General features: G+C 46.9%; 1 protein-coding gene across 1 annotated transcript; it reads left to right on the top strand.

Annotated features, from left to right (window-relative positions):
- Positions 1-426: 426 nt before the first annotated feature.
- Positions 427-18,640, top strand: LOC139155981 (ral guanine nucleotide dissociation stimulator-like). The gene is made up of 14 exons (XM_070731363.1): positions 427-566; positions 1,119-1,240; positions 2,824-3,039; positions 3,324-3,427; positions 4,317-4,401; positions 4,696-4,773; positions 5,267-5,353; positions 5,673-5,705; positions 8,496-8,617; positions 9,822-9,917; positions 10,947-11,133; positions 14,593-14,820; positions 15,505-15,619; positions 18,447-18,640. The coding sequence occupies exons 1-14, from the start codon at positions 458-460 to the stop codon at positions 18,620-18,622; spliced, it is 1,758 nt and encodes a 585-aa protein (XP_070587464.1). The 5' UTR covers positions 427-457; the 3' UTR covers positions 18,623-18,640.
- Positions 18,641-24,268: the final 5,628 nt, after the last annotated feature.

The raw sequence follows: 24,268 nt of genomic DNA on the forward strand, positions 1-24,268 counted from the left end.
CTCCTCCTCCTGCTCCTTCTTCTCCCCTTCCTCCTTCTTTTTTCCTCTTCCTCCTCCTCCTTGTCCTTCTTTTCTTCTTCTCCTTCCTTTCTTCTTCTTCTTCTCCTCCTTTTTCTCCTTCCTCCTCCTCCTGCTCCTTCTTCTCCCCTTCCTCCTTCTTTTTTCCACTTTCTCCTCCTCCTCCTCTCCGCATATCCTCCTAGCGCTGACGATGTTACCGAGTTGGGCCATGAAACACCTGGAAGAAAACCACCAAGTTCAGGGAACCCCAAGGGGCCCCCTATTTCGACCCCCGAGCAACCCAATTATCCTCTCTTCCATAAATAAAGCCATCCAAAGTTCTCCGCCTCCTTCTCCCTCCTCATCCCCCAGGACTATGTCGTCCATCCTGGAAGCCTGGATTGACCTGTACCCCGAAGACTTTCAAAGCCCACCGGATTACACCTGCCTTAAGCAGATGATCAGCTACATCGGTCGCTTCATCCCTGGCTCGGATTTGGAGACTCGGGCGCAAATCCTCTACTCCAAGTTCTGGGAGAAAAAGGCCACCCAGACCGTAAATGATGGTGAGCGGCTGAGTAACGACTTCCCCAAATCTGGAGTTGGTTCTCCTAGGGCAGGGACGGTGAACCTTTGTTCCCTCGGGTGCCGAAAGAGCGTGGGTGCATGCCCGAGTGCCCAGACTCATCCCTCAATGCCCGGGGAGGGCGAAAACAGCTTCCCCTGCCCCCTGCTGGGCCCAGAAGACTAGAATAATAATATAAAAAAGACAAATCGAGAGAACAAGCCAATTTCAAACTTTTCTCACCTCCCACTTGATATAGCCTATTTGTTTACTGCCAAATCTTTTATAGTTATAGTTTATAGTTTATTAGATTTGTATGCCGTCCCTCTCCGAAGACTCGGGGTGGCTCACAACATAGATTAGATTACATTAGTTTTATTGGATTTATATGCCGCCCCTCTCCGCAAACTCGGGGCGGCTCACAACAAAAGTAAAAACAATGCATAGTAACAAATCCAATGCCCACCAATCCAATTACAATTTTAAGTTAAGTTAAAAAAACTTAACTGTTCGTCTGTTGCTTGATGCCTTTTTTTTTTTTTTGCTGCTGCAGATTGGCCAATTCCCAGAAGCCTACAGGGAGTGGAGGGCGAGATTTGCTTGACCGACGTCAAGTTCGAATTCCAGTCTTTTTCTATATATATGATTGCTGAGCAGTTGACCCGGATGGATGCTGTAAGTCCAGCGGCAACTGAAACCAGAGATATTCATTTAAAAAAAAAAAATTAAAAATAGACTTTACTTAAACACACAAAATGCAAACAACAAAACACACACACACACACACAAGAGAATAGACATTAAGTAATATATATAAAGATAGTAAGTAAAAAGAAGAGGAGTAGATGAGAGGGAGAGAATGTATATGATATATGAGATAAAGGAAAGACAATTGGACAGGGGACGTTAGGCACACCAGTGCACTTATGTACGCCCCTTACTGGCCTCTTAGGAACCTGGAGAGGTCAGTCATGGAGAGTCTAAGGGAGAAGTGTTGGGGGTTAGGGGTTGACACTATTGAGTCCGGTAATGAGTTCCACGCTTCGACAACTCGATTGTTAAAGTCATGTTTTTTACAGTCAAGTTTAGAGCGGTTAATATTAAGTTTGAATCTGTTGCGTGCTCTTGTGTTGTTGCGGTTGAAGCTGAAGTAGTCGTTGACCGGAAGGACGTTGCAGCATATGATCTTGTGGGCAATACTTAAATCGTGTTTTAGGCGCCACCGTTCTAAGCTTTCAAGACCCAGGATAGTTAGTCTCTTTCCGTAGGGTCTTCTGTTTCGAGTGGAGGAGTGAAGGGCTCTTCTGGTGAAATATCTTTGGACGTTTTCGAGAGTGTTGATGTCCGAGATGTGGTATGGGTTCCAGACAGATGAGCTGTATTCGAGGATGGGTCTGGCAAACGTTTTGTAGGCTCTAGTCAGTAGTGTGAGATTGCCTTCATTGGGTAGTGTTGTGATTCAGTCTGAGGCTCCTCAGGAAACGGCTGGACCTCTGCCGGCTCCATGCTCAGAGGGGGAGGACGAGGAACAGGAGGAGGAGGAGGAGGCCCAGGCAGACGGGGAGGAGGAATGTCAGGCCGAGGAAGAGGGAGAACAGCCTGAGACCCCCGGGGTGGAGCTCTCCCCAGCGAGTAGCCTGGAGTCCTTAGATGAGAACGCACAAGCCATCATCGATCTCAGGCAGAGAAGAGCAACACAACGAAGGGGACAATTAGCCAGGTATTTCCATCCCTAATAGGCAGCAGCTGGGTTTGGGTGTGGTTCTCCCCAGAAAGGCTGAAAAGGCCGGCCCGCCCTTCCTGTATTGTGGAGAATTATCGTTTGGGAGTCCTGTGACCTGGCTGTGATCTTTGGCGTCTCTGATTCTGGCTTGTGGCCTTGAGGGCTGAAACCTTGGGGGGGAAGCATGGGTTTTATTCTCTAAAGTGGTGTGTGTGCCAGCAAGAAGCCTGTTGTATTGTCTGGCCGTCGTGACTCTTCTGTGAAGCCTCCTAGCATCCCAGTTTGTAAGAACAGTTTTTTTCTCTGTGTTTGTTTTCACAAATATAAAGTGACTTTGCTTTTTACCAGCGTGTCTGGCTGCTTTTTTCAGTTGGTGTTGACGTCTGGCACCCAGACAGAACAGGTTGCCCCACTCTCTTTTCCTGGGATTTGAACCTGGATTCGAATATTTATATATAAGTCCCGGCGGTCCTCGCATCCGTGCCTCCTTCCTCTGAAGTGATCCCTAACCTTCCCCCCCTCCCCCCTGACGCAGGACCTCTTTATGAAAGTGGTGCCTTATCACTGCCTGGGCTCCATCTGGTCCCAGCGGGACAAGGAAGGGAAGGAGCATTTGGCCCCCACCATCCGGGCCACCATCGCCCAGTTCAACACCGTCACCAATTGCGTCATCGTCACCTGCCTGAAGGACAAGACGCTGAAGCCCCAGGAGAGAGCCAAATTGCTGGAGCGCTGGATCGAAATCGCCCAGGTACGTTACAGGATCCAACGGGCTCCCCTCTCTCTTTTCCCCACTTCGAGTCTCCTGCTCTGCGTTGGGCGCCGTAGTTCGGTGCAGCAAAAAGCCCCTACTCCCTGTGGGAAAAACCCACCACCATCTTCCCTCGGGGTCACGCGCCCCTCTGGCATCGCGCCACGCCAGAGAGACCCGCGTCACTATTGGAGAAGCACCGCCGTAGACATAAGACAGCGATCCGAGCAGCTGATTGGCACCTGTCGTTTTTTCCAAACCACCCCCTCCCCTCCCCTCTGCAGTCATGCCGAATCCTGAAGAACTCTTCTTCCCTCCATGCCATCGTTTCCGCCCTACAGAGCTACGCCATTCATAGGCTGAAGAAAACCTGGGATGAAGTATCGCGGTGAGTCCAGAGAAGAGGACAAGGCCCTGCAGATGAGAGCCTGTTATCCCCTTACCGGTCTTCATGCCAACGCTGCCCAAATTTATTTACTTATTTGTGATTTACTTATTTATTTATTTATTTATTTATTTACTTACTTATTTATTTCATTTATTTATTAGATTTGTATGCCGCCCCTTTCCGAAGCCTCTGTGGGGCCTCCCCTAGGAATCTCTTGGGAGGAAACAGGGCTGGAAAAGTCGGGGAGAAGCCTCCGTGGGGCCTCTCTAGGAATCTCCTGGGAGGGAACAGGGCCGGAAAAGTCAGGGAGAAGCCTCTGTGGGGCCTCCCTAGGAATCTCCTGGGAGGAAACAGGGCTGGAAAAGTCAGGGAGAAGCCTCCGTGGGGCCTCTCTAGGAATCTCCTGGAAGGAAACAGGGCCAGAAAAGTCAGGGAGAAGCCTCTGTGGGGCCTCTCTAGGAATCTCCTGGGAGGAAACAGGGCCGGAAAAGTCGGGGAGAAGCCTCCGTGGGGCCTCTCTAGGAATCTCCTGGGAGGAAACATGGCCGGAAAAGTCAGGGAGAAGCCTCCATGGGGCCTCTCTAGGAATCTCCTGGGAGGAAACAGGGCGTCCACCCTCCCTGTGGTTTCCCCAATTGCACGCATTATTTGCCTTGACATTGATTCCTTTGGCGAAAAATTGCTTCTTCTTACAAACGTTTCTACTTAAGAACATGGTCACAGAATGAATTAAGTTCGTAAGTAGAGGCGCATAGACTGCATAGACAAATGAAACACGCCAAATTCCATATAACATCAACGTATGCACCCAACCTGACCAAAACCTCAACTGTTAATATTAATTCTTAATATAATTAATTGTAATATTAACTCTTCCTTCCTTTCGCAGGGAAAGCCGCCGTGTCTTCCGCGAATTATCTGAAATCTTTTCGGACGATAACAATTATTCATTGAGCAGGGAGCTGCTTATTAAGGTAAAGGTCCCTCGGTTAGAATTGGTGTTTTCTCCGGAAAGTAGGGAAAAGAACGGCTTGGCCAGACCCTCAGAGGGTCGGGGCCGCCACAGAGAAGGCTCTTCCCCTGGGTCCCGCCAGACGACATTGTTTTGTCGATGGGACCCGGAGAAGGCCAACTCTGTGGGACCTAATCTGTCGCTGCGGCTCGTGCGGCAGAAGGCGGTCCCGGAGGTATTAATGGGTTTTGCCTCCGATTTCTGGTCCAGAGCTGGTTCCATTCACCTTGACTTCTCTTTCAAACCCCACTTTCAGGAAGGGACCTCCAAATTTGCCACCCTGGAGATCCACTCCAAAACTGATCTGAAGCGCCTGCAGCATCAAGAAGAAATGGTGAGGACGCCACAAAGTTCCCAGTTGGGCGGCATATAAATTTTATAAAATAAAATAAAGTAGATAAAATAAAGTAAAATGAAATGAAAGCAGGATGGGATTGGTCCTCTCGGGAAGGCCAAGCGCAGGAATCTCATTTAATTTATTTTAATTTATTTTATTTATGTCACTTCTAAGCCGCCCAATTCCGAGTGGACTCTGGAGGGGGTGCAGTCGTAGGCAATAACAAAAGAGTAAAATACACTGCTCAAAAGAGTAAAGGGGACACGTAAACAACACAATATAACTCCAAGCAAATGAAACTTCTGTCTGGAACTGGGGAAGCATCTCGGGGGAGAAGGGAAACGTCTTTCGAGGCGGAACAAAAATGCAGCTGCCTTTTGCGAAAGCACCGTTGGGACAGCCGTGGTTTGGATTGACCGAGGATGTCCCTTTTTTTTGCTGTTTCTCCTGCCTCCATTCCTCTTCCTAATTTTTCCTTTTTTCATTCCAGGGTGCAATGCAAGGCAGCATTCCTTACCTGGGCACCTTCTTGACTGACCTGGTGATGCTGGACACCTTCATGAAGGATAAATTGGAGGTAGGTTCTCCTCCTAGCCTTGGGCGGCTTATAAACCAAATAATTAAATTAAATTAAATGAATTAAGATCGTTCTGGTTGCCTGTCAGATTCCTCATCGTCGAAACATATTTTACTTGACTTGAATGCCTTAAAAAAAAAAAAGTCTAGCGTCTGGTTGCAAATAAATACATCGCGATCCTTGCTATCTTTGCTGAGTCTGCTTTGCATCCAAATCTAATAAACTATTATTATTATTATTATTATTATTATTATTATTATTATTATTATTATTAAGAACATGGAATGTTAAGGATCTGGGTTCTTTCTTTCTTTTTTAGGGAAATCTAATCAACTTTGAGAAAAGAAGAAAGGTCAGTCATTTGCAATTATTCCCGGATTTACGACCACAATCGAGCACTCAAAATTCTAATAATAATTTATTGGATTTGTATGCCGCCCCTCTCCGCAGACTCGGGGCGGCTAACAGCAATAATAAACACAACATGCACAATCCAATAATAAAAAACAACTAAAAACCTCTTTTATAAAACCAAACATACACACAAACTTACCATGCACAACTTGTAATGGCCTAGCGGGAAGAGCTATCTCAACTTCCCCCTGCCTGGCGGTATAAATGAGTCTTGAGTAGTTTACGAAAGACAGGGAGGGTGGGGGCAGCTCTAATCCCGCCCGGCCGCTCTGTTTAGGGTGACCCGCTCCCTTCTTAACCAGGGGGGAGTTGGGGAGCCCTTGCAGAGCAGTGCCGAGGATTTTAACACGTTTTTCACTGATAAAATCGCTCGGATCCGAGCGGACCTCGACTCCAATTGGAATATAGAGTCGACTGACAACGAGTCAGTTGAGGTGACTGGGGCACGTACTTGTCCACCTGTCTGGGAAGAGTTTGATCTGGTGACACCTGATGAAGTGGACAAGGCCATTGGAGCTGTGAGTTCCGCCACCTGTTTACTGGATCCGTGTCCCTCCTGGCTGGTTTCGGCCAGCAGGGAGGTGACACGGAGCTGGGTCCAGGAGATTGTCAACGCTTCTTTGGGGAGGGGGTCCTTCCCGGATCCCTACAAGGAGGCACTTGTGCGCCCCCTCCTCAAGAAGCCTTCCCTGGACCCAGCCATTCTCAACAACTATCGACCAGTCTCCAACCTTCCCTTTATGGGGAAGGTTGTTGAGAAGGTGGTGGCGCTCCAGCTCCAGCGGTCCTTGGAAGAAGCCGATTATCTAGGTCCTCAGCAGTCAGGATTCAGGCCCGGCTACAGCACAGAAACTGCTTTGGTCGCGCTGATGGATGATCTCTGGCGGGCCCGGGACAGGGCTTTATCCTCTGTCCTGGTGCTTCTTGACCTCTCAGCGGCTTTCGATACCATCGACCATGGTATCCTTCTGCACCGGCTGGAGGGGTTGGGAGTGGGAGGCACTGTGCTTCAGTGGTTCTCTTCCTACCTCTCTGGTCGGTCGCAGTCGGTGTTAGTGGGGGGTCAGAGGTAGACCTCTAGGTTACTCCCTTGTGGAGTGCCTCAGCGGTCGGTCCTCTCCCCCCTACTATTTAATATCTACATGAAACCGCTGGGTGAGATCATCCAAGGGCATGGGGTGAGGTATTATCAGTATGCAGATGATACCCAGCTTTACATCTCCACCCCTTGTCCAGTCGGCGAAGCAGTGGAAGTGATGTGCCGGTGCTTGGAGGCTATTGGGGTCTGGATGGGTGTCAACAGACTCAAGCTCAACCTGGATAAGACGGAGTGGCTGTGGGTTTTGCCTCCCAAGAACAATTCCATCTGTCCGTCCATCACCCTGGGGGGGGGGAGTCACTAACCCCCTGAGAGAGGGTTCACAACTTGGGCGTCCTCCTCGATCCACAGCTCACATTAGAGAAACATCTTTCAGCTGTGGCGAGGGGGGGCGTTTGCCCAGGTTCGTCTGGTGCACCAGTTGCGGCCCTATCTGGACCGGGAGTCACTGCTCACAATCACTCATGCCCTCATCACCTCGAGGCTCGACTACTGTAATGCTCTCTACATGGGGCTACCTTTGAAAAGTGTTCGGAAACTTCAGATCGTGCAGAATGCAGCTGCGAGAGCTATCATGGGCTTTCCTAAATTTGCCCATGTCACACCAACACTCCGCAGTTTGCATTGGTTGCCGATCAGTTTCTGGTCACAATTCAAAGTGTTGGTTATGACCTATAAAGCCCTTTATGGCACTGGACCAGAATATCTCCGGGACTGCCTTCTGCCGCACGAATCCCAGCGACCAGTTAGGTCCCACAGAGTTGGCCTTCTCCGGGTCCCGTCAACTAAACAATGTCGTTTGGCGGGACCCAGGGGAAGAGCCTTCTCTATGGCGGCCCCGACCCTTTGGAACCAACTCCCCCCAGATATCAGAGTTGCCCCCACCCTCCTAGCCTTTCGTAAGCTCCTTAAAACCCACCTCTGTCATCAGGCATGGGGGAATTGACATGTTCCTTTCCCCTAGGCTTATAAAATTTATGCATGGTACGCTAGTGTGTATGATTGGTTTTAACTTGTGGTGTTTTTTTAAATTAATTTAAATATTGGATTTGTCTTACATTGTATTGCTATTGTTGTGAGCCGCCCCGAGTCTGCGGAGAGGGGCGGCATACAAATCTGATTAAACTTAAACTTAAACTTAATCTCCGGGGGGGGGGGAGTTGGTTCCAGAGGACTGGGGCCACCACAGAGAAGGCTCTTCCCCTGGGGCCCGCCAAACGACATTGCTTAGTCGACAGGAGGCCAACTCTGTGGGACCGTATCGGCTGCTGGGATTGGTGCGGTTATCTCGAGAAAGAGGAAGGCAGCAGTTCAAAGTCAGAAATTTGGAATGACCTCTTCACCAAAGTGATGCTGGCTTTGATTGGCGGGCGGAAATTTTCAGTAGTTTGGAGAACCGGTAGTGGAAATTTTGAGTAGCTCGGACAACGTAAATACCACTTTTGGTCGGCCCTGCCCTCACCTATTCTCTGCCTCCCGATTCCCAGCTGGTTGGGAGGAAATGGGGAGTTTGTAGCATCCGTTCCCTGCTAGGCCCATGGCATCGGCAGTTAAAAAATTTGAAACCCACCGCTATTTTCTCCCCCTTTAAACGCAAACACGCCCAAACATCTTGGTTGCTTCCTGCAGGAGTTTGAAGTCATTGCCCAGATCAAGTTGCTCCAGTCGGCTTGTAATAATTACAACTTCATTGAGGACAATCATTTCAAGACTTGGTTTCAGGAATTGGAACAGCTAAGTGAAGCCGAAAGGTAAGAAGAGGGCTCCGTTCTTCTCCTGGGCTGCAAATAGCGGTTGTATTATTTTTTAAATTGTTTTATATATATGAATGGATAGATGTGTGTGTGAGTTAAGGCTTTTTTGTTTTTATTGCTAGTATTTTTATTGCTAGCATTGCTGTCAGCCACAATAAACAAGTCACAAAAGAAAGAAAGAAAAAAGGAAGGAAGGAAGGAAAGAAAGGAAAGAAAGAAAGAAGGAAGGAAAGAAAGAAAGAAAAGAATTAAAGAAAGAAGGAAGGAAAGAAAGAAAGAAAGAAGGAAAGAAAGAAGGAAGGAAAGAAAGAAAGAAAAGAAAGAAGAAAGAAAGAAAGAAAGAAGAAAGAAAGAAAGAAAGAAGGAAGGAAAGAAAGAAAGAAGGAAAGAAAGAAAAGAAAGAAGAAAGAAAGAAAGAAAGAAGGAAAGAAGGAAAGAAAGAAAGAAGGAAGAAAACAAAGAAAGAAAGGAAAGAAGAAAGAAAGAAAGAAAAAGAAAGAAAGAAAGAAAGAAAGAAAGAGAAAGAAAGAAAGAAGGAAGGAAAGAGAGGGAAGGAAAGAAAGAAGGAAGGAAAAAAGAAAGAAGGAAAGAAAGAAGAAAAGTAAGAAAGAAAGAAGGAAGGAAAGAAAGAAAGAAGGAAAGTAAGAAAGGAAAGAAAGAAGAAAGAAAGAAAGAAGGAAAGAAAGAGGGAAGGAAAGAAGGAAAGGAAAGAAAGAAGGAAAGAAAGAAAGGAAAGAAAGAAGGAAAGAAAGAAAGAAAGAAAGAAAGAAAGAAAATAAATTTAGGACTTCTTGTCAAGCCAAGAAATATTTTTCTTTCTTTGTATCCTGCCTGATTATTTTTGCAAATTAAGGCTGTGAACAGACCCAACACACCTTCCACCTCTTATTTGTCCCACAACAACACGTTGAGTTGGGTTGAACTGAAGGAGAGGGATTGACCCAAAATCAAGAGAGCTGGCTTGCGTTCATAAGGCAGGGCTAGAACTCCCCGTCTCCTGGTGATTGGTCCAAACTCGCCCGGTTGGCTTTCCTGCCTAAGGCAGAACTCAACAGCACCTGGTGATTAGTTTTCTTTCATGCCTAAGGCAGGACTTGAACTCCCCGTCTTCAGCTTTCTAGCCTGATGCCTTCCGCACTAGACAAAGTCTCCTGGAAGTGGCCCCGGTGCTCATCGTCCTCTCTTGCTCTTTGGTTTTCAGCTACAGCCTTTCGTGCGATATCGAACCCTTGTCGGAAATGGCCAACAACACTGTGAAAGCCTTTAAGACCACGGGCAGCGTTAAGCCGATCAGCGAGTAAGTGGGAAGGAAGGAGGGTCTTCAACACAGGAGGGCAGCTGCCCCACCTGGTACTGCTGGAAACACGGGACCTGTTGAAAGGAGGCTCCTTCCTTCCTTCCTTCCTTCCTTCCTTCCTTCCTTCCTTCCTTCCAATTCTCATCTCCTTCCTTCTCATTCCCATCTCCTTCCTTCCTTCCTTCTCATTCCCATCTCCTTCCTTCTCATTCCCATCTCCTTCCTTCCTTCCTTCCAATTCTCATCTCCTTCCTTCTCCTTCCCATCTCCTTCCTTCCTTCCTTCCTTCCAATTCTCATCTCCTTCCTTCTCCTTCCCATCTCCTTCCTTCCTTCCTTCTAATTCTCATCTCCTTCCTTCTCCTTCCCATCTCCTTCCTTCCTTCCTTCCTTCCTTCCTTCCTTCCTTATAATTCTCATCTCCTTCCTTTTCCTTCCCATCTCCTTCCTTCCTTCCTTCCTTCCTTCTAATTCTCATCTCCTTCCTTCTCATTCCCATCTCCTTCCTTCCTTCCTTCCAATTCTCATCTCCTTCCTTCTCCTTCCCATCTCCTTCCTTCCTTCCTTCTAATTCTCATCTCCTTCCTTCTCCTTCCCATCTCCCTTCCTTCCTTCCTTCCTTCTAATTCTCATCTCCTTCCTTTTCCTTCCCATCTCCTTCCTTCCTTCCTTCTTTCCTTCCTTCTAATTCCCATCTCCTTCCCATCTCCTTCCTTCCTTCCTTCCTTCCTTCCTTCCTTCCTTCCCTCCCTCCCTGCAATCTATTACAGGAACACGCTCCCCACTCAAGGTGGGAGCCAGCCCCATCCAATCCCCCCCCCCGCCCTTCTCCCGACTTTTATTAATTCTATTTTTTTTAAAAATTCAATTCGTATGCTCCCTAGGGATTCTAGGTGGCTCTCAACCAGAAATAAAACATGCAAATAATATTAAAACCCCCTAAAACAATTTTTTTTTAAACAAGCAGTCAAATCCCAAGAGTTAAAAACCAGGCCCGTCATTTATGGCTGGACTTCTTTTCTCCCCGCAGCCGCCCGTCCCCCAATGGCGACGCCTGTGCCAGCAGCAGCTCTCCCTTCAAGTTCTTAGGCCACCCGAAGCCCAGCAATCGGGTCAATTCTGTCGGCAGCTCCTTAGCCTGTACCAGCAACTCTGTCCTGGAAGAGATGAAGCCCATCGATGAGTCCGAGTTGCCTGATTGGGTCCCGGAGAAAAAGGTACAGGAACCTGGCTCCCTGGGGGGACGGCAAGGGGGTCCCATTTCAAGGGGGGTGGGCATAGGAGGGCTCTGATGTGTGGGTGGTGGTGGTTTAGAGCAGGGGTCCCCAACCACCGGGCCGCGGACCAGTACCGGGCCGCGGGCATGTTGCACCGGTCCGTGGAGTCAGCAGCTGCCGGCCCTCCTGCCGCTGCCCCCTCCCTCCAGTGCTTCGCCTCCCGCCAGGCAAGAGGCCTCGGGAGGCAGGTTCTGCCGGCCACAGGACGATGGACGGGACAGAGGGGCGGGAAGGACCGAGAGGCTCAAGCCTCTTTTGGCTTCTGCCGCGGGGCGCTTTTGCGTTTTTGGCTGGGGGGAGGCAGGAGGGCCAGCCTGACCCCCTCTCCAGCGCTTAGCTCCCGCTGGGCAAGAGGGCTTGGGAGGCAGGTTCTGCCGGCAACAGGGCGATGGTGGGAAAGAGGGGCAGGGAGGACCAGCACCCCCATGCTTAATCCCGCCCCCAACCACACCCCTTTCCGCCCCCACCGGGCCATAGAAAAATTGTCTTGCTGAAACTGGTCCCTGGTGGAAAAAACGTTGGGGACCACTGGTTTAGAGCAACCAGGGAAGTGAGAATGCGGAGATGATGGTCTTCTTGGTGCTTTGAGAAGATACGATGGGCCAGAAGTCACACGGGGTAGGAGATAATAGAAGAGGTTTGGCCCTAGCATTTTAGACTTAGATACCGCTTCGTGGTGCTTTACAGCCCTCTCTAAACAGTTTTTACAGAGGGTCAGCGTAATTGCCCCCAACCATCTGGGACCTCATTTGACCCCCTTAGAAGGATGGAAGGCTGAGTCAACCTTGAGCCTGGTGAGGATTGAACTGCTGGCAGTGGGAAGGGAGGGAGGGAGGGAAGGGAAGGGAGGGGGAGGAAGGAAGGAAGGAAGGAAGGAAGGAAGGAAGGAAGGAAGGGCAATAGCACTGAGATTTATAGACCCTAGTGCTCTTACAGCCCTCTCTAAGCGGATTAGAGAACCAGCCTCTTGCCCCCAACCATCTGGGTCCTCATTTGACCCCCTTAGAAGGATGGAAGGCTGAGTCAACCTTGAGCCTGGTGAGGATTGAACTGCTGGCAGTGGGAAGGGAGGGAGGGAGGGAAGGGAAGGGAGGGGGAGGAAGGAAGGAAGGAAGGAAGGAAGGAAGGAAGGAAGGAAGGGCAATAGCACTGAGATTTATAGACCCTAGTGCTCTTACAGCCCTCTCTAAGCGGATTAGAGAACCAGCCTCTTGCCCCCAACAATCTGAGTCCTCATTTGACCCACCTCGGAAGGATGGAAGGCTGAGTCAACTTTGAGCCTGGTGAGGATTGAACTGCTGGCAGTGGGAAGGGAGGGAGGGAGGGAGGGATGGAGGAAGGAAGGAAGGAAGGAAGGAAGGAAGGGCAATAGCACTGAGATTTATAGACCCTAGTGCTCTTACAGCCCTCTCTAAGCGGATTAGAGAACCAGCCTCTTGCCCCCAACAATCTGGGTCCTCATTTGACCCCCTTAGAAGGATGGAAGGCTGAGTCAACCTTGAGCCTGGTGAGGATTGAACTGCTGGCAGTGGGAAGGGAGGGAGGGAGGGAGGGATGGAGGAAGGAAGGAAGGAAGGAAGGAAGGAAGGGCAATAGCACTGAGATTTATAGACCCTAGTGCTCTTACAGCCCTCTCTAAGCGGATTAGAGAACCAGCCTCTTGCCCCCAACAATCTGGGTCCTCATTTGACCCATCTCGGAAGGACGGAAGGCTGAGTCAACTTTGAGCCTACTGAGATTCGATCTGCCAAACGGCTGGCGGCCAGTGCTCAGCAGAAATAGCTTGCAGTACTGCACTTGCCACCGAGGTGCAACATCTAGAGACCCTTTGGAGAGTCCATCTCCAAAACTATCTGATTTGGCCTGTCAGTCACCAGCCCCTCCCGCAGCCAAACCAGAGGAGGAGGTGGGAGAGTCAGGTCAGCATCAGGGCAAAGTGAGAGGGAATGGAGCTGGCACAGGGAGAGAGAGAGGGGGGCAGGGGGGAGAGATGAAGAGAGAGTGGGAGAGGGGGATAGAAGGAGGGAGAGAGGGAGAGGGTGGAGAGAGAGATGAAGAGACAGAGGGGGGAAGAGAGAGGAAGAGAGAGAAGGAGGGGGAGAGATATGAAGAGAGAGAGGGAGAGAGAGATGAAGAGAGTGTGGGAGAGGGGGATAGAAGAAGAGAGAAGGATGGAGAGAGTGAGATGAAGAGAGAGATGAAGAGAGTGGGAGAGAGGGAGAGGGTGGAGAGAGAGATGAAGAGAGAGAGGGAGAGAGAGATGAAGAGAGTGTGGGAGAGGGGGATAGAAGGAGAGAGAAGGAGGGAGAGAGTGAGATGAAGAGAGAGATGAAGAGAGTGGGAGAGAGGGAGAGGGTGGAGAGAGAGATGAAGAGAGAGAGGGAGAGAGAGATGAAGAGAGTGTGGGAGAGGGGGATAGAAGGAGAGAGAAGGAGGGAGAGAGTGAGATGAAGAGAGAGATGAAGAGAGAGTGGGAGAGAGGGAGAGGGTGGAGAGAGAGATGAAGAGACAGAGGGGGGAAGAGAGAGGAAGAGAGAGAGGGAGGGGGAGAGATATGAAGAGAGAGAGGGAGAGAGAGAGATGAAGAGAGTGTGGGAGAGGGGGATAGAAGGAGAGAGAAGGAGGGAGAGAGTGAGATGAAGAGAGAGATGAAGAGAGAGTGGGAGAGAGGGAGAGGGTGGAGAGAGAGATGAAGAGACAGAGGGGGGAAGAGAGAGGAAGAGAGAGAGGGAGGGGGAGAGATATGAAGAGAGAGAGGGAGAGAGAGATGAAGAGAGTGTGGGAGAGGGGGATAGAAGGAGAGAGAAGGAGGGAGATGAAGAGAGAGATGAAGAGAGAGTGGGAGAGAGGGAGAGGGTGGAGAGAGAGATGAAGAGAGAGAGAGAAGGAGAGGGGAGAGAGAGAAGCAGGGAGAGGGAGGGAGGGGCAAAGCCTGGGCTGTCCATCAGCTCTCAGACGGACAACAGCCCCCAGTTCTGGAAATGGCCAATGAGCAAGAGGAACAGCTGGGTCCTGTGCCTGATACACAGAAAGCAGAGGAGAGGAGAGCAGTGGAAATCTATGAGCTGGTCCTCGGGACAGAAAAGCCACCGCTGCTACCGTAGCCCTGGGGATAAAAAGCAGCAGTGATTAAATGTAGCAGGTAACTATTCATCTTCCCGCCGGACAGATTTGTTAGAATGCAGAGAGAGAAACAATTTTTGCCGAATCTTGAGTTCAGGGGGGTTGGCCGTGTTTGGGGAACTACGTCAGAAGGCCACCTTCTCAACGTCTTCCTTTGGACCACGGTGGGGTCCCTGTTGTTGTAAGCACCCCAAAGATGTCTCCCAGCGAGGACAAAGGATAAGATAGGCAGATCTCATTGATTGGATAGTCAACGTCGTCTTTCCGTTTCTCTAGGATGGGGAATCTCCCTCCTCCTCCTCCGTGGATACATCGGGTCTCGGCTCAAGTTCAAGCCACGAATCCTCCCAGCCGGCGACGTTAGACGTTGCACAACAAACGTTCGTCTCGACCACTGCCGGCAAAACCTCCTCGTTGCCTTTGTCCAAGCAGCAGTCCGACGATTGTTGTATCATCCGAGTCAAATTGGCGACGGATAATGGAAACATGTATCAAAGTATTTTGGTAGGTCTTCTGTCGTGCGCCGTAGCCAGTCGGCAATTAGCCCCGAATTAAAACTCAAAAAACAAAGGTTCCAAATGGAACAAGACCGTGCCCAGGTGGCCCCAGTTTATCAGGCTCAAGAGGGCCTGCGAGCCCACCACATTAGGTGCCCCAAAGCTTTGCTGGAGGCGAGAAGGTTGGGATAATAATCTCGTCTCTGTCTGTAGATGAGACTTGAACCTAATGAGCATCGGTGTGGAACCACACCTAGTGAAAACCGTGTCTTTTTTGCACAACCACAAAGACACGGCCTCTTGCTGTTCTCAAGATAATATTTGTGCTCGGAGTTAAGCTGTGGGGGCCTTTCATGACCCAACTGGGTAACTTCATCAGAGTTAGAAGGGAATGGGATTTTGTTAAGATTCACAGAAGCTCTGAGCTTACTGGTTCTCTTGCAGATGTTTCATGGCCCAACTAGGGAACAACATCAGTGCTAGAGGGAGTGAGATTGGGAGGAGGAGGAGGAGGACTGGAGGGGTCCTTGGTGCTCTCTGAGATTGGTGGATTTTTTTCAGACTTTTTGCGACCCAACTGGGTAACATCATCAGCGCAACTATTAGAGAGCATAGCGACCGCCTTAACGGTGGAATGAAGGGAACTTGGCTTGGCTTCACTCTGGGCCTTTTTAAAATGCCTCTCTTCCAGGTGAGCAACGAGGAAAAAGCCCCAGCGGTGATTCGTAAAGCTATGGACAAACACAACCTGGACAAAGATAAGCCAGAGAATTATGAACTTTCCCAGATCATCTCAAGGGAGAGAGGTACTGAAAGTTGCGTATTGGATTCTCCGATTTTATTTTAGCGCTATTTATTTACTGTGTAGATGAATTGTGTGTCCAGTTTGGAGGTCTTACCTACAAAAAGATACGGATCAAATTGAACGGGTCCAAAGACGGGCTACAAAAATGGTGGGAAGATCTTAAGCATAAAACGTATCAGGAAAGACTATCTATCTATCTATCTATCTATCTATCTATCTATCTATCTATCTATCTATCATCTATCTATCTATCTATCTATCTATCTAATCTATCTAATCTATCTATCTATCTATCTAATCTATCTATCTATCTAATCTATCTAATCTATCTATCTATCTATCTATCTATCTATCTAATCTATTTTATCTATCTATCTATCTAATCTATCTATCTATCTAATCTATCTAATCTATCTATCTAATCTATCTATCTAATCTATCTAATCTATCTAATCTAATCTATCTAATCTATCTATCTATCTATCTAATCTATCTATCTAATCTATCTATCTATCTATATAATCTATATCTATCTATCTAATCTATTTATCTATCTATCTATCTATCTATCATCTATCTATCTAATCTATTTTATCTATCTTATCTATCTATCTATCTAATCTATCTTATCTATCTATCTATATTATCTATCTATCTATCTATCTATCTAATCTTATCTATCTATCTGTCTATATTATCTATCTATCTTTCTATCTATCTATCTAATCTATCCATCTATCTATCTTATCTATCTATCTATCTATCTATCTAATCTATCTATCTATCTTATCTATCTATCTATCTAATCTATCCATCTATCTATCTAATCTATTTTATCTATCTTATCTATCTATCTATCTATCTATCTATCTATCTAATCTATCTTATCTATCTATCTATATTATCTATCTATCTATCTATCTATCTAATCTTATCTATCTATCTGTCTATATTATCTATCTATCTTTCTATCTATCTATCTAATCTATCCATCTATCTATCTATCTAATCTATCTATCTAATCTATCTAATCTATCTAATCTAATCTATCTAATCTATCTATCTATCTATCTATCTAATCTATCTATCTAATCTATCTATCTAATCTATATCTATCTATCTAATCTATCTAATCTATTTATCTATCTATCTATCTAACATCTATCTATCTAATCTATTTTATCTATCTAATCTATCTATCTATCTAATCTATCTTATCTATCTATCTAACTATCTATCTAACCTTATCTATCTATCTATATTATCTATCTATCTATCTATCTATCTAATCTTATCTATCTATCTGTCTATATTATCTATCTATCTTTCTATCTATCTATCTATCTATCCATCCATCTATCTTATCTATCTATCTATCTATCTATCTATCTATCTATCTATCTATCTATCTATCTATCTATCTATTAATTAGTTCAACTTCTATGCTGCCCAATCCGACTCAGGGCAGCTTACAACAGTATAAAATACAACAATAAAAAAGAAGTCAAACATAAAACTGAATGATAAAACCATTAATTAAAACCCTAATAACCTAAAAAAAATGAACCCAACCTGCGTACTAAACATGTAATTAATGAACTCCATCTGTCTAGTCTGGAGGACAGAAGGGAAAGAGGGGACACGATCGAAACATTTAAATATGTCCAAGGGTTAAATAAGGTTCAGGAGGGAAGTGTTCTTAATAGGAGAGTGGACACAAGAACAAGGGGGCACAATCTGAAGTTAGTTGGGGTTAGTCTGAAGCAACGTGAGAAAATATTATTTGACTGAAAGAGTAGTAGATCATTGGAACAAACTTCCAACTCCCCCCAGATATCAGAGTTGCCCCCACCCTCCTTGCCTTTCGTAAGCTCCTTAAAACCCACCTCTGTCGTCAGGCATGGGGGAATTGAGACTTTCCCTCCCCCTAGGCTTATAAAATTTATGCATGGTATGTTAGTATGTATGATTGGTTTCTAAATTGGGGTTTTAAATTAACTTAAACTTAAATATTAGATTTGTTTACATTGTATTATTGCTGCTGTGAGCCGCCCCGAGTCTGCGGAGAGGGTCGGCATACAAATCTGATGAATAAATAATAAATAATAAAATAAATAAGCAGACGTGGTTGGTAAATCCACAGTCACTGAATTGAAACATGCCTGAGATAAACATAGATCCATCCTAAGATAAAATACAGGAAGTCGTATCAGGGCAGACTAGATGGACCAGGAGGTCTTTTCCTGCCGTCAACAGTGTTCCCTCTAATTTTTGGGGGGGTGGGCGGAATAGTATAGTGTCTGAGCGGCAGTCCCTTTGGGACTGGGCAGCACAGAAATAATAAACAAACATACAAACAAACAAATAAAAAACCCACCCTGTTTTGCCTCAGAGAATTTCAAAATAAAATACTGTACAGTACTGTGTGTCTATAACAGTGAGCTCATAATAGGGCAACTCTATCAATATCAAAATGCCACTTAAATAGTTGAGCTAGTTTCAAACTAGATTTTTATTTTCTTTCTCTCTTCCTTACTCCCATTCTTTTTCTTTCTCTTTTCCTTCCTCTCTTTTTTCTATCTGTTTCTCTCTCTTCCTCTCTCTCTCCTTCCCTCTCACTCTTTCCCTCTCGGCTTCTGGGCAGGTTTGGAAAACTCTGAGTTGATGATGATTTTTAAGTGAGCGATTGCTCACTGCTCAGCTTAGAGGGAACTATGGCCGTCAATCTTCTAGGTTTCTATAAATGCTAATGCTATTGCTGCTGGGGCTAGGGTTAGCGATGTGGAGTAGGGAATCATTTCTTTTTTCTTTCTCCCTCTTCCCCCTAGAGTTCGTCATCCCCAACAATGCCAACGTTTTCTATGCCATGAAGCCAAAGGGCACTTGCAACTTCATCCTCAAGAAGCGCGTCCCCGGCCGGGTGACCGCCATGAAGCAAGATTCCAGCTTCACGCTTCCCAGGATGAAGAAGAGGGGCTGGAAGATCACCAAAGGCATCTTCTAATCCCCCTCCCCCTGACGCCAGGTTGCGCTCCCGCACACACACACAAAAGCGCCTTTCCATCTTTTTTTGTTGTTGTTGTTGTTGTACTGTTGTATTGTTTATTCCCTTTTTAAAATGTAAATAACTAATAAAGTATTTTTCAAAATAAATAAATAAAACCATTGCTTTCTTTCCAAAACAGGAGCTTTGATTTCTTGTGGATTCAAAGGAAGCTTTCTCTTCGTAGACTTCTGTGCTAATTGGGTCAATGCACATGCTATTTATTGCCCATAAAGGGTACATTGAATCATTCCCAGTCGCTTTATTTAAACTCAAGCAGGAAAGGGAAGAAAGAAATTACTACACTATATATAAAAAAACCCATAAAACAAACCAAGGGTAAGAGTAAAAAGGTAGAGGAACAACAACATTTGCATTGTAGCAGTGAGAGAGCATCTGGATCAGAGCCAGCTGTAGTCTAAGCAATCCATTAGGATGGGAAAGGGATAAGGAAACACGGACAGGGATAGTTGTAAGTCTCAGGCAATCAGGAGCAAAGGGTGCTTTCAGTCTCCTTTTAAATCAGGCGCTTCTAATATTGCTGCTGAATTTCTTGAACTTGGAGAGGAGGGGTTACATTCGGCCCATGCAAAAATTCAGAGACGCTTTCTCTCTCGCCATGCTGGCCTACTAGGGATTTCAGCAATGTTCTGGGGAGCGTTTGTTCCTGGCAAAGGGATTGTATTGTTCAGGACTCGTACAATAGTGCCAGGAGCCTCCGATAAGTCCCGAAAAGAGGTGCCGCTCAACCCATACAGGGTGGAAGCTTGGGTTAATTGGAGCTCTTCACGGACTGTATCCAGCTCAGCTTTCAACATGGTACAGCCCACACAGGGGGGTAGCATCCTGGAACCGGCCCCACCGTCTTGGGCTGTGTCACCACTGCTATTTCCACTCCAGGGAGAATCCAGTAAAATCTCAATGCTGTCACTAAAGGAAGGTCTGTCTACGTCAGGAGACCCATGGCCATCGGGGCCCGGTTGGGGGCTGGACCCAGTTGCATCCTTGCCAAAAGCCAGCTGAGACGACCCAAGACTAGCCGATGCTTTCTGCTCCGGCAGAATCCCGTTCACGGCTTCGGAAACTCGCCCCCTGCCTTTAACCTTAGCTTCTTTTTCCGTCTGGTTTTCCCCGGCCACTTTATAACTGGGAACGGACCTTCCGTGCCCCTTGGCTTTCCCAGCTTTCTTTCCCGGCACAGAGGTGGGCATTTCTTTGGCTTTCTTTCTAGTTTCGGCCATTTCTTGCTCTTCTACGCTATTGTTCAGCTTCATCTGCTTGGCAGCCGCCCCACCATGTTCGCCATCCTGTTTGGGCACAATCTGCTCCTTCGGGTCTGATCTGGCTCTCTTCCTCAGCTGGAGATGTGTTTCTGTACCTAATAAGCCAACCTTCCTAGGATTTTCTCGATTGTCTTTTATGCAAAGTTGTCTCTGATCCACATTCAAGTCTTCTTGAGGAGAATCTACAACCATGTTATCTGAGGTAACACGTTCTTGGTCCCGTTACCTCTTGGACTCAAAATGGAGCTGGAATCTCTCTGCCAGGGCCACCGCTTCCTTGCCGTTTTCCGGCTGGCATTCACGTACCAAGGTCTGGATCTCCTCAGGGAGTATCTTCAGGAACTGCTCAACCACCAGCAGCTCCATAATTTCCTCTTTGCTACGCGCTTCTGGCCGTAACCACTGCTGGGAAAGCCGCCACAGACACCTGTAGGCTTCCTGGGGCCCGTGGGCCTCCTGATAACGGAACTGCCTGAAAGACTGTCGGCGGGTCTCCAGGTCTACGTCTGTTTCAAGCGCTTTGGCGCAATTGCTGGCACACAGATACTAGGCCTTGTTGCGGAGCTGGTCCCTGCCTTGCTGCTGAGAACTCTGGTACGAGTCGCATAATGGGTTCAAAAGTGAGAGATGGGCCTCTGCGGTATCACCTTTCCCCGTGGCTCTCAGGTGCCCTGCAACGAAAGGGAGCCAGTGGCCTGTAGGAGGCTGCTGGGACAAGAGCCACCTCAGTATCTCTTCGGCGGTCCAATACTGCACCTCAGGAGGCACCTTAACTCTTCCCCCGAGGGCTTCTTTCACTGCCAGCCTGTTTAGACTCTTCCCAGGCAGGTCGGACTGCATTATCTGTTCCAACAAGGCCTGTAGGGTTGAGCTAGGCCCCGCAGCCTTTCCCGATCCGTTCTTGACGGACGAGGCCTGCAATGGATTAGCGCAGGCAAGAGAGGCAGGGCTGTCAGGGGATCGCTGAGTCAGGGCCTGGATCAGCTCAGTTTGCTTCTGGAAAAGTTTCTCAAAGAGCTGGGCCTGGAACTCCCGATCCTCGCGTCGCATCTCCTTGTCGTACTGGATGAACTCGGCTAAGCTCTGTTTCTCCTCAGCTTGGAGGGCTGCCTGTTTCTGCATTCTCTGCGGCTCCGGCGGATGGGAACGGCTGCACCTCTGGCCGGCGCCCCTCATCTGCCCGTCCCCCTGAACTTTTTGTTTCCGAGTTCGAAGATGGGGACGCTGGTCAAGCATGGAGATGAGCTGCCTGGGTGGAGGCTGGATCTCCATTAGCATAGGAGAGGCCACATCCAGCTCAGGTGAGATTTCATCTTCAGATTCCTCTTCCTTCACCTGAACTGGAATGACTTGGATCTCACCAAAAGCCTCATGAGCCTCTGCCTGGGTGTAGCTGAATTCATCGGTCCCTTGGCTTTCGGAGGCCGCAGTCTGGGACAGCCAGTGCCCCGAGGCCTGGGATGCCCAACGCTCAGAGGTCCCCCAGGTCTCAGAGATGGAGAGGCCTTCCGCTCTGTCCGCAGCCACACCGGACCCATCACCAGCCTCAGAGGGAAAACCAGGCCTGCAGTTTATATACTGGGTCATGATCTGGTCAATTTCATCATAGAAGGGGCATTTGATCGGCGGCCGTCCCACCGAGTTGTTTTCCTTAGCCTTGCGGTAAGCCACTTTCAAGCCTTTCATTTTCTCGCGACATTCGTCGCCGGTCCGATAAATGCCCATTTCGGCCAGGCGCTGAGAAATGCCATCGTAGACTGCACGGTTCCTCCCGTGGGAGCTAAGGTCGTGAGTGACCGCGGCCTCAGTCCAGAGGGCAAGGAGCACCTTGATGTGCTCTGCTGGCCAGCTAGCTGCCCGTTCTTGTGGTCTATCCCGCCTCATTTCTACCAAGGAAAACCCGAAATGTCTCGTGGGCAGGTTATACCGCAGGCCCGCAGAAGTCTAAACGCAAGCAATACAGGTACAAGGAAGGACATGTAATAGGTCTGAATTTCAAAATTCCCAATTTCTGTGCTGCCTCGTAGATGATCCTTCAGTCTCCTCCATATGCCATTTGTGCAGAGAGTGCAGATTACAAAACTTCCAAAATCTAGGACTCTAAAACTCTGAACGGCAACAATAGCTGCATCTTCCCACATGTATTGGGTGCAGAGGGTAAGTCACAGCTCACGAGAGAAGGCAGAACACTTCATTTCCTATTCTGATCGGGCAGGAGCCACAACGGGAAAGGTGCCCCTCAATGAGACGTTAAACCAAAGCCGGACTACAACTCCCGTGAGCCTCTTTCTCTCTTCTCGGGGCCTTTCCATCTTAAGTATGTGTGTGTGTTTGACAACAACGAAGCCCCTAGTTGCGTAACCTTGGGTGTTGGCCAACGTGACGTTGGGTGACGTCGTAACAACAAGCTCCCACGGCTTTATGAGCAAGTGGGATGCGTTGGCAGAAATGGGTGCTCATGTTTTAATAGGTTCGGTTCCGCTGGGAGGAGTTTTAGCCTCTCTTTTTTTTTGGAAACAAAACAAAAAACCACAAACGGAAAAAACAAAAAAATACATATTTTTCTCAAGATCTAAGGATTCCACAGCCCGCGGCTGCGTTGAATTTCCCCCTGTCCACCGTTTCTGCCTTATCTTCCACTGACCAGCAAAAGGCTTTTTTCTGGTGCTTTGAGGCAGTTAGTGGTGTTTTGTTTTCTTTAGTTTTGTTGACCGGTTGTCAAACTCTCTGTTGACACGTTACGATTTTTAAAAAAAACAAACCAAAAAAAAAAACCCAAAAAAACTCCCCCAAAAACCAAAACCAAAAAAAGCCCCCCAATCCACTTAGTTTTTGTATGTAAGTAAAATTTGTGCGTTGTGGGAAGAATTGACAGTGGGAGGATGAAACAACAATGCTTTAAAGTGAGGCTGCCCCTCTCCACCATGAACACCTGCCAGTTTTTTTAGTGTAGGCGACAAAGACCTCAGCCTGACTAAATTATTATTATCATCTGGCCTTTCTCATTTTCTCTTTGAGAAATACCTTCACCAAGGATGTAACAGCACTGGTTAGTGGTGTTTGGTTTTGTTTAGTCTCTCTTCGCTTCCCCTCTCTTCGCTTCGCTTTGTTTTTGGTTGTTTGGTTTTGTTTGGTTTTTTTTTTTGTTTTGTTTTGTTGACCAGTTGTCAAACCCTCTGTTGACTCTTCAGGATTTAAAAAAAAAAAAAAAAACCCCAAAAAACAAAAAAAATCTTATGTACATATGTATGTAAATAGTTTTTTTTATAAAAAACCAAAAAACCAAAAAAACCAAAAAAAACCCAAAAAAACAAAAAAAACTTCTTTTGTATATATGTACATATGTATGTATGTAAATATGTATGTATGTAAATATGTATGTATGTAAATATGTATATATGTAAGTATGTATGTATGTAAATATGTGTGTATGTCTGTAAATATGTGTGTATGTATGTAAATATAATTTACAAAAAAAACACACAAAAAAATCCTTAGCATTTGCGCAGATATTTGTCATCAAAATTTGTGCATTGTGCGAAGAATTGACAGTGGGAGGAGGAAACAACCGCATTTTAAAGTGTGTGGCTGCCCCTCGCCACAATTGACACCTGCCACTTTTTTAGTGTTGGCCTCCAGATAGTTAACATCTCTAATTTTTTTAAATTATTATTATCATCTGGTCTTTTTTAATTTTCTTTGAGAAATACCTGCACCAGGATCTACCAGCACTGGTTAGCGGTGTTTCGTTTTGTTTTGTTTTGTTTTGTTTCGTTTTGTTTTGCTTTCCTTTGCTTTCCTTCTTCGCTTCGTTTTGCTTTGTTTCGTTTTGTTTTGTTGTTTGTTTTTTGTTTTTTTGGTTTTTTATTTTTTGTGTTTTGTTTTGTTCTTTGCTTCCCTTTGCTTTCCTTTCCTTTGCCTAAATAAAAAAACCCCACAAAACCCCCTTAGCTTTTGTACAGACATACGTACATCAAATTTGTGCAGTGTGCGAAGAATTGACAGTGGGAGGAAGAAACAAGAGCGTTTCAAAGTGTGAAGCTGCCCCTCGCCACAATGGACACCTGCCACTTTTTTAGTGTTGCCGACAAAAACTTCATCTAGAATTGACCCACTACACAATTTATCTGAATTTACTAATTCCCCCGATATTTATTGTTTGTAAATAGCCCGGTTGGCTTTATACGTTTTATTAAACTTCAATAAAATGTTTCTCTAATGTTCGCTTTCGTTTTCTGTTTTTGAAAGGGTTTTCGGGCATGCGGCGTGGACTTGGGGGGAAGTTTAGGTGTGAAAGGGAGGGAGGATGTAGAAACCGTGTTTT

This window comes from Erythrolamprus reginae, unplaced genomic scaffold, assembly GCF_031021105.1.
Source record: "Erythrolamprus reginae isolate rEryReg1 unplaced genomic scaffold, rEryReg1.hap1 scaffold_193, whole genome shotgun sequence".
NCBI lineage: Eukaryota > Metazoa > Chordata > Lepidosauria > Squamata > Dipsadidae > Erythrolamprus > Erythrolamprus reginae.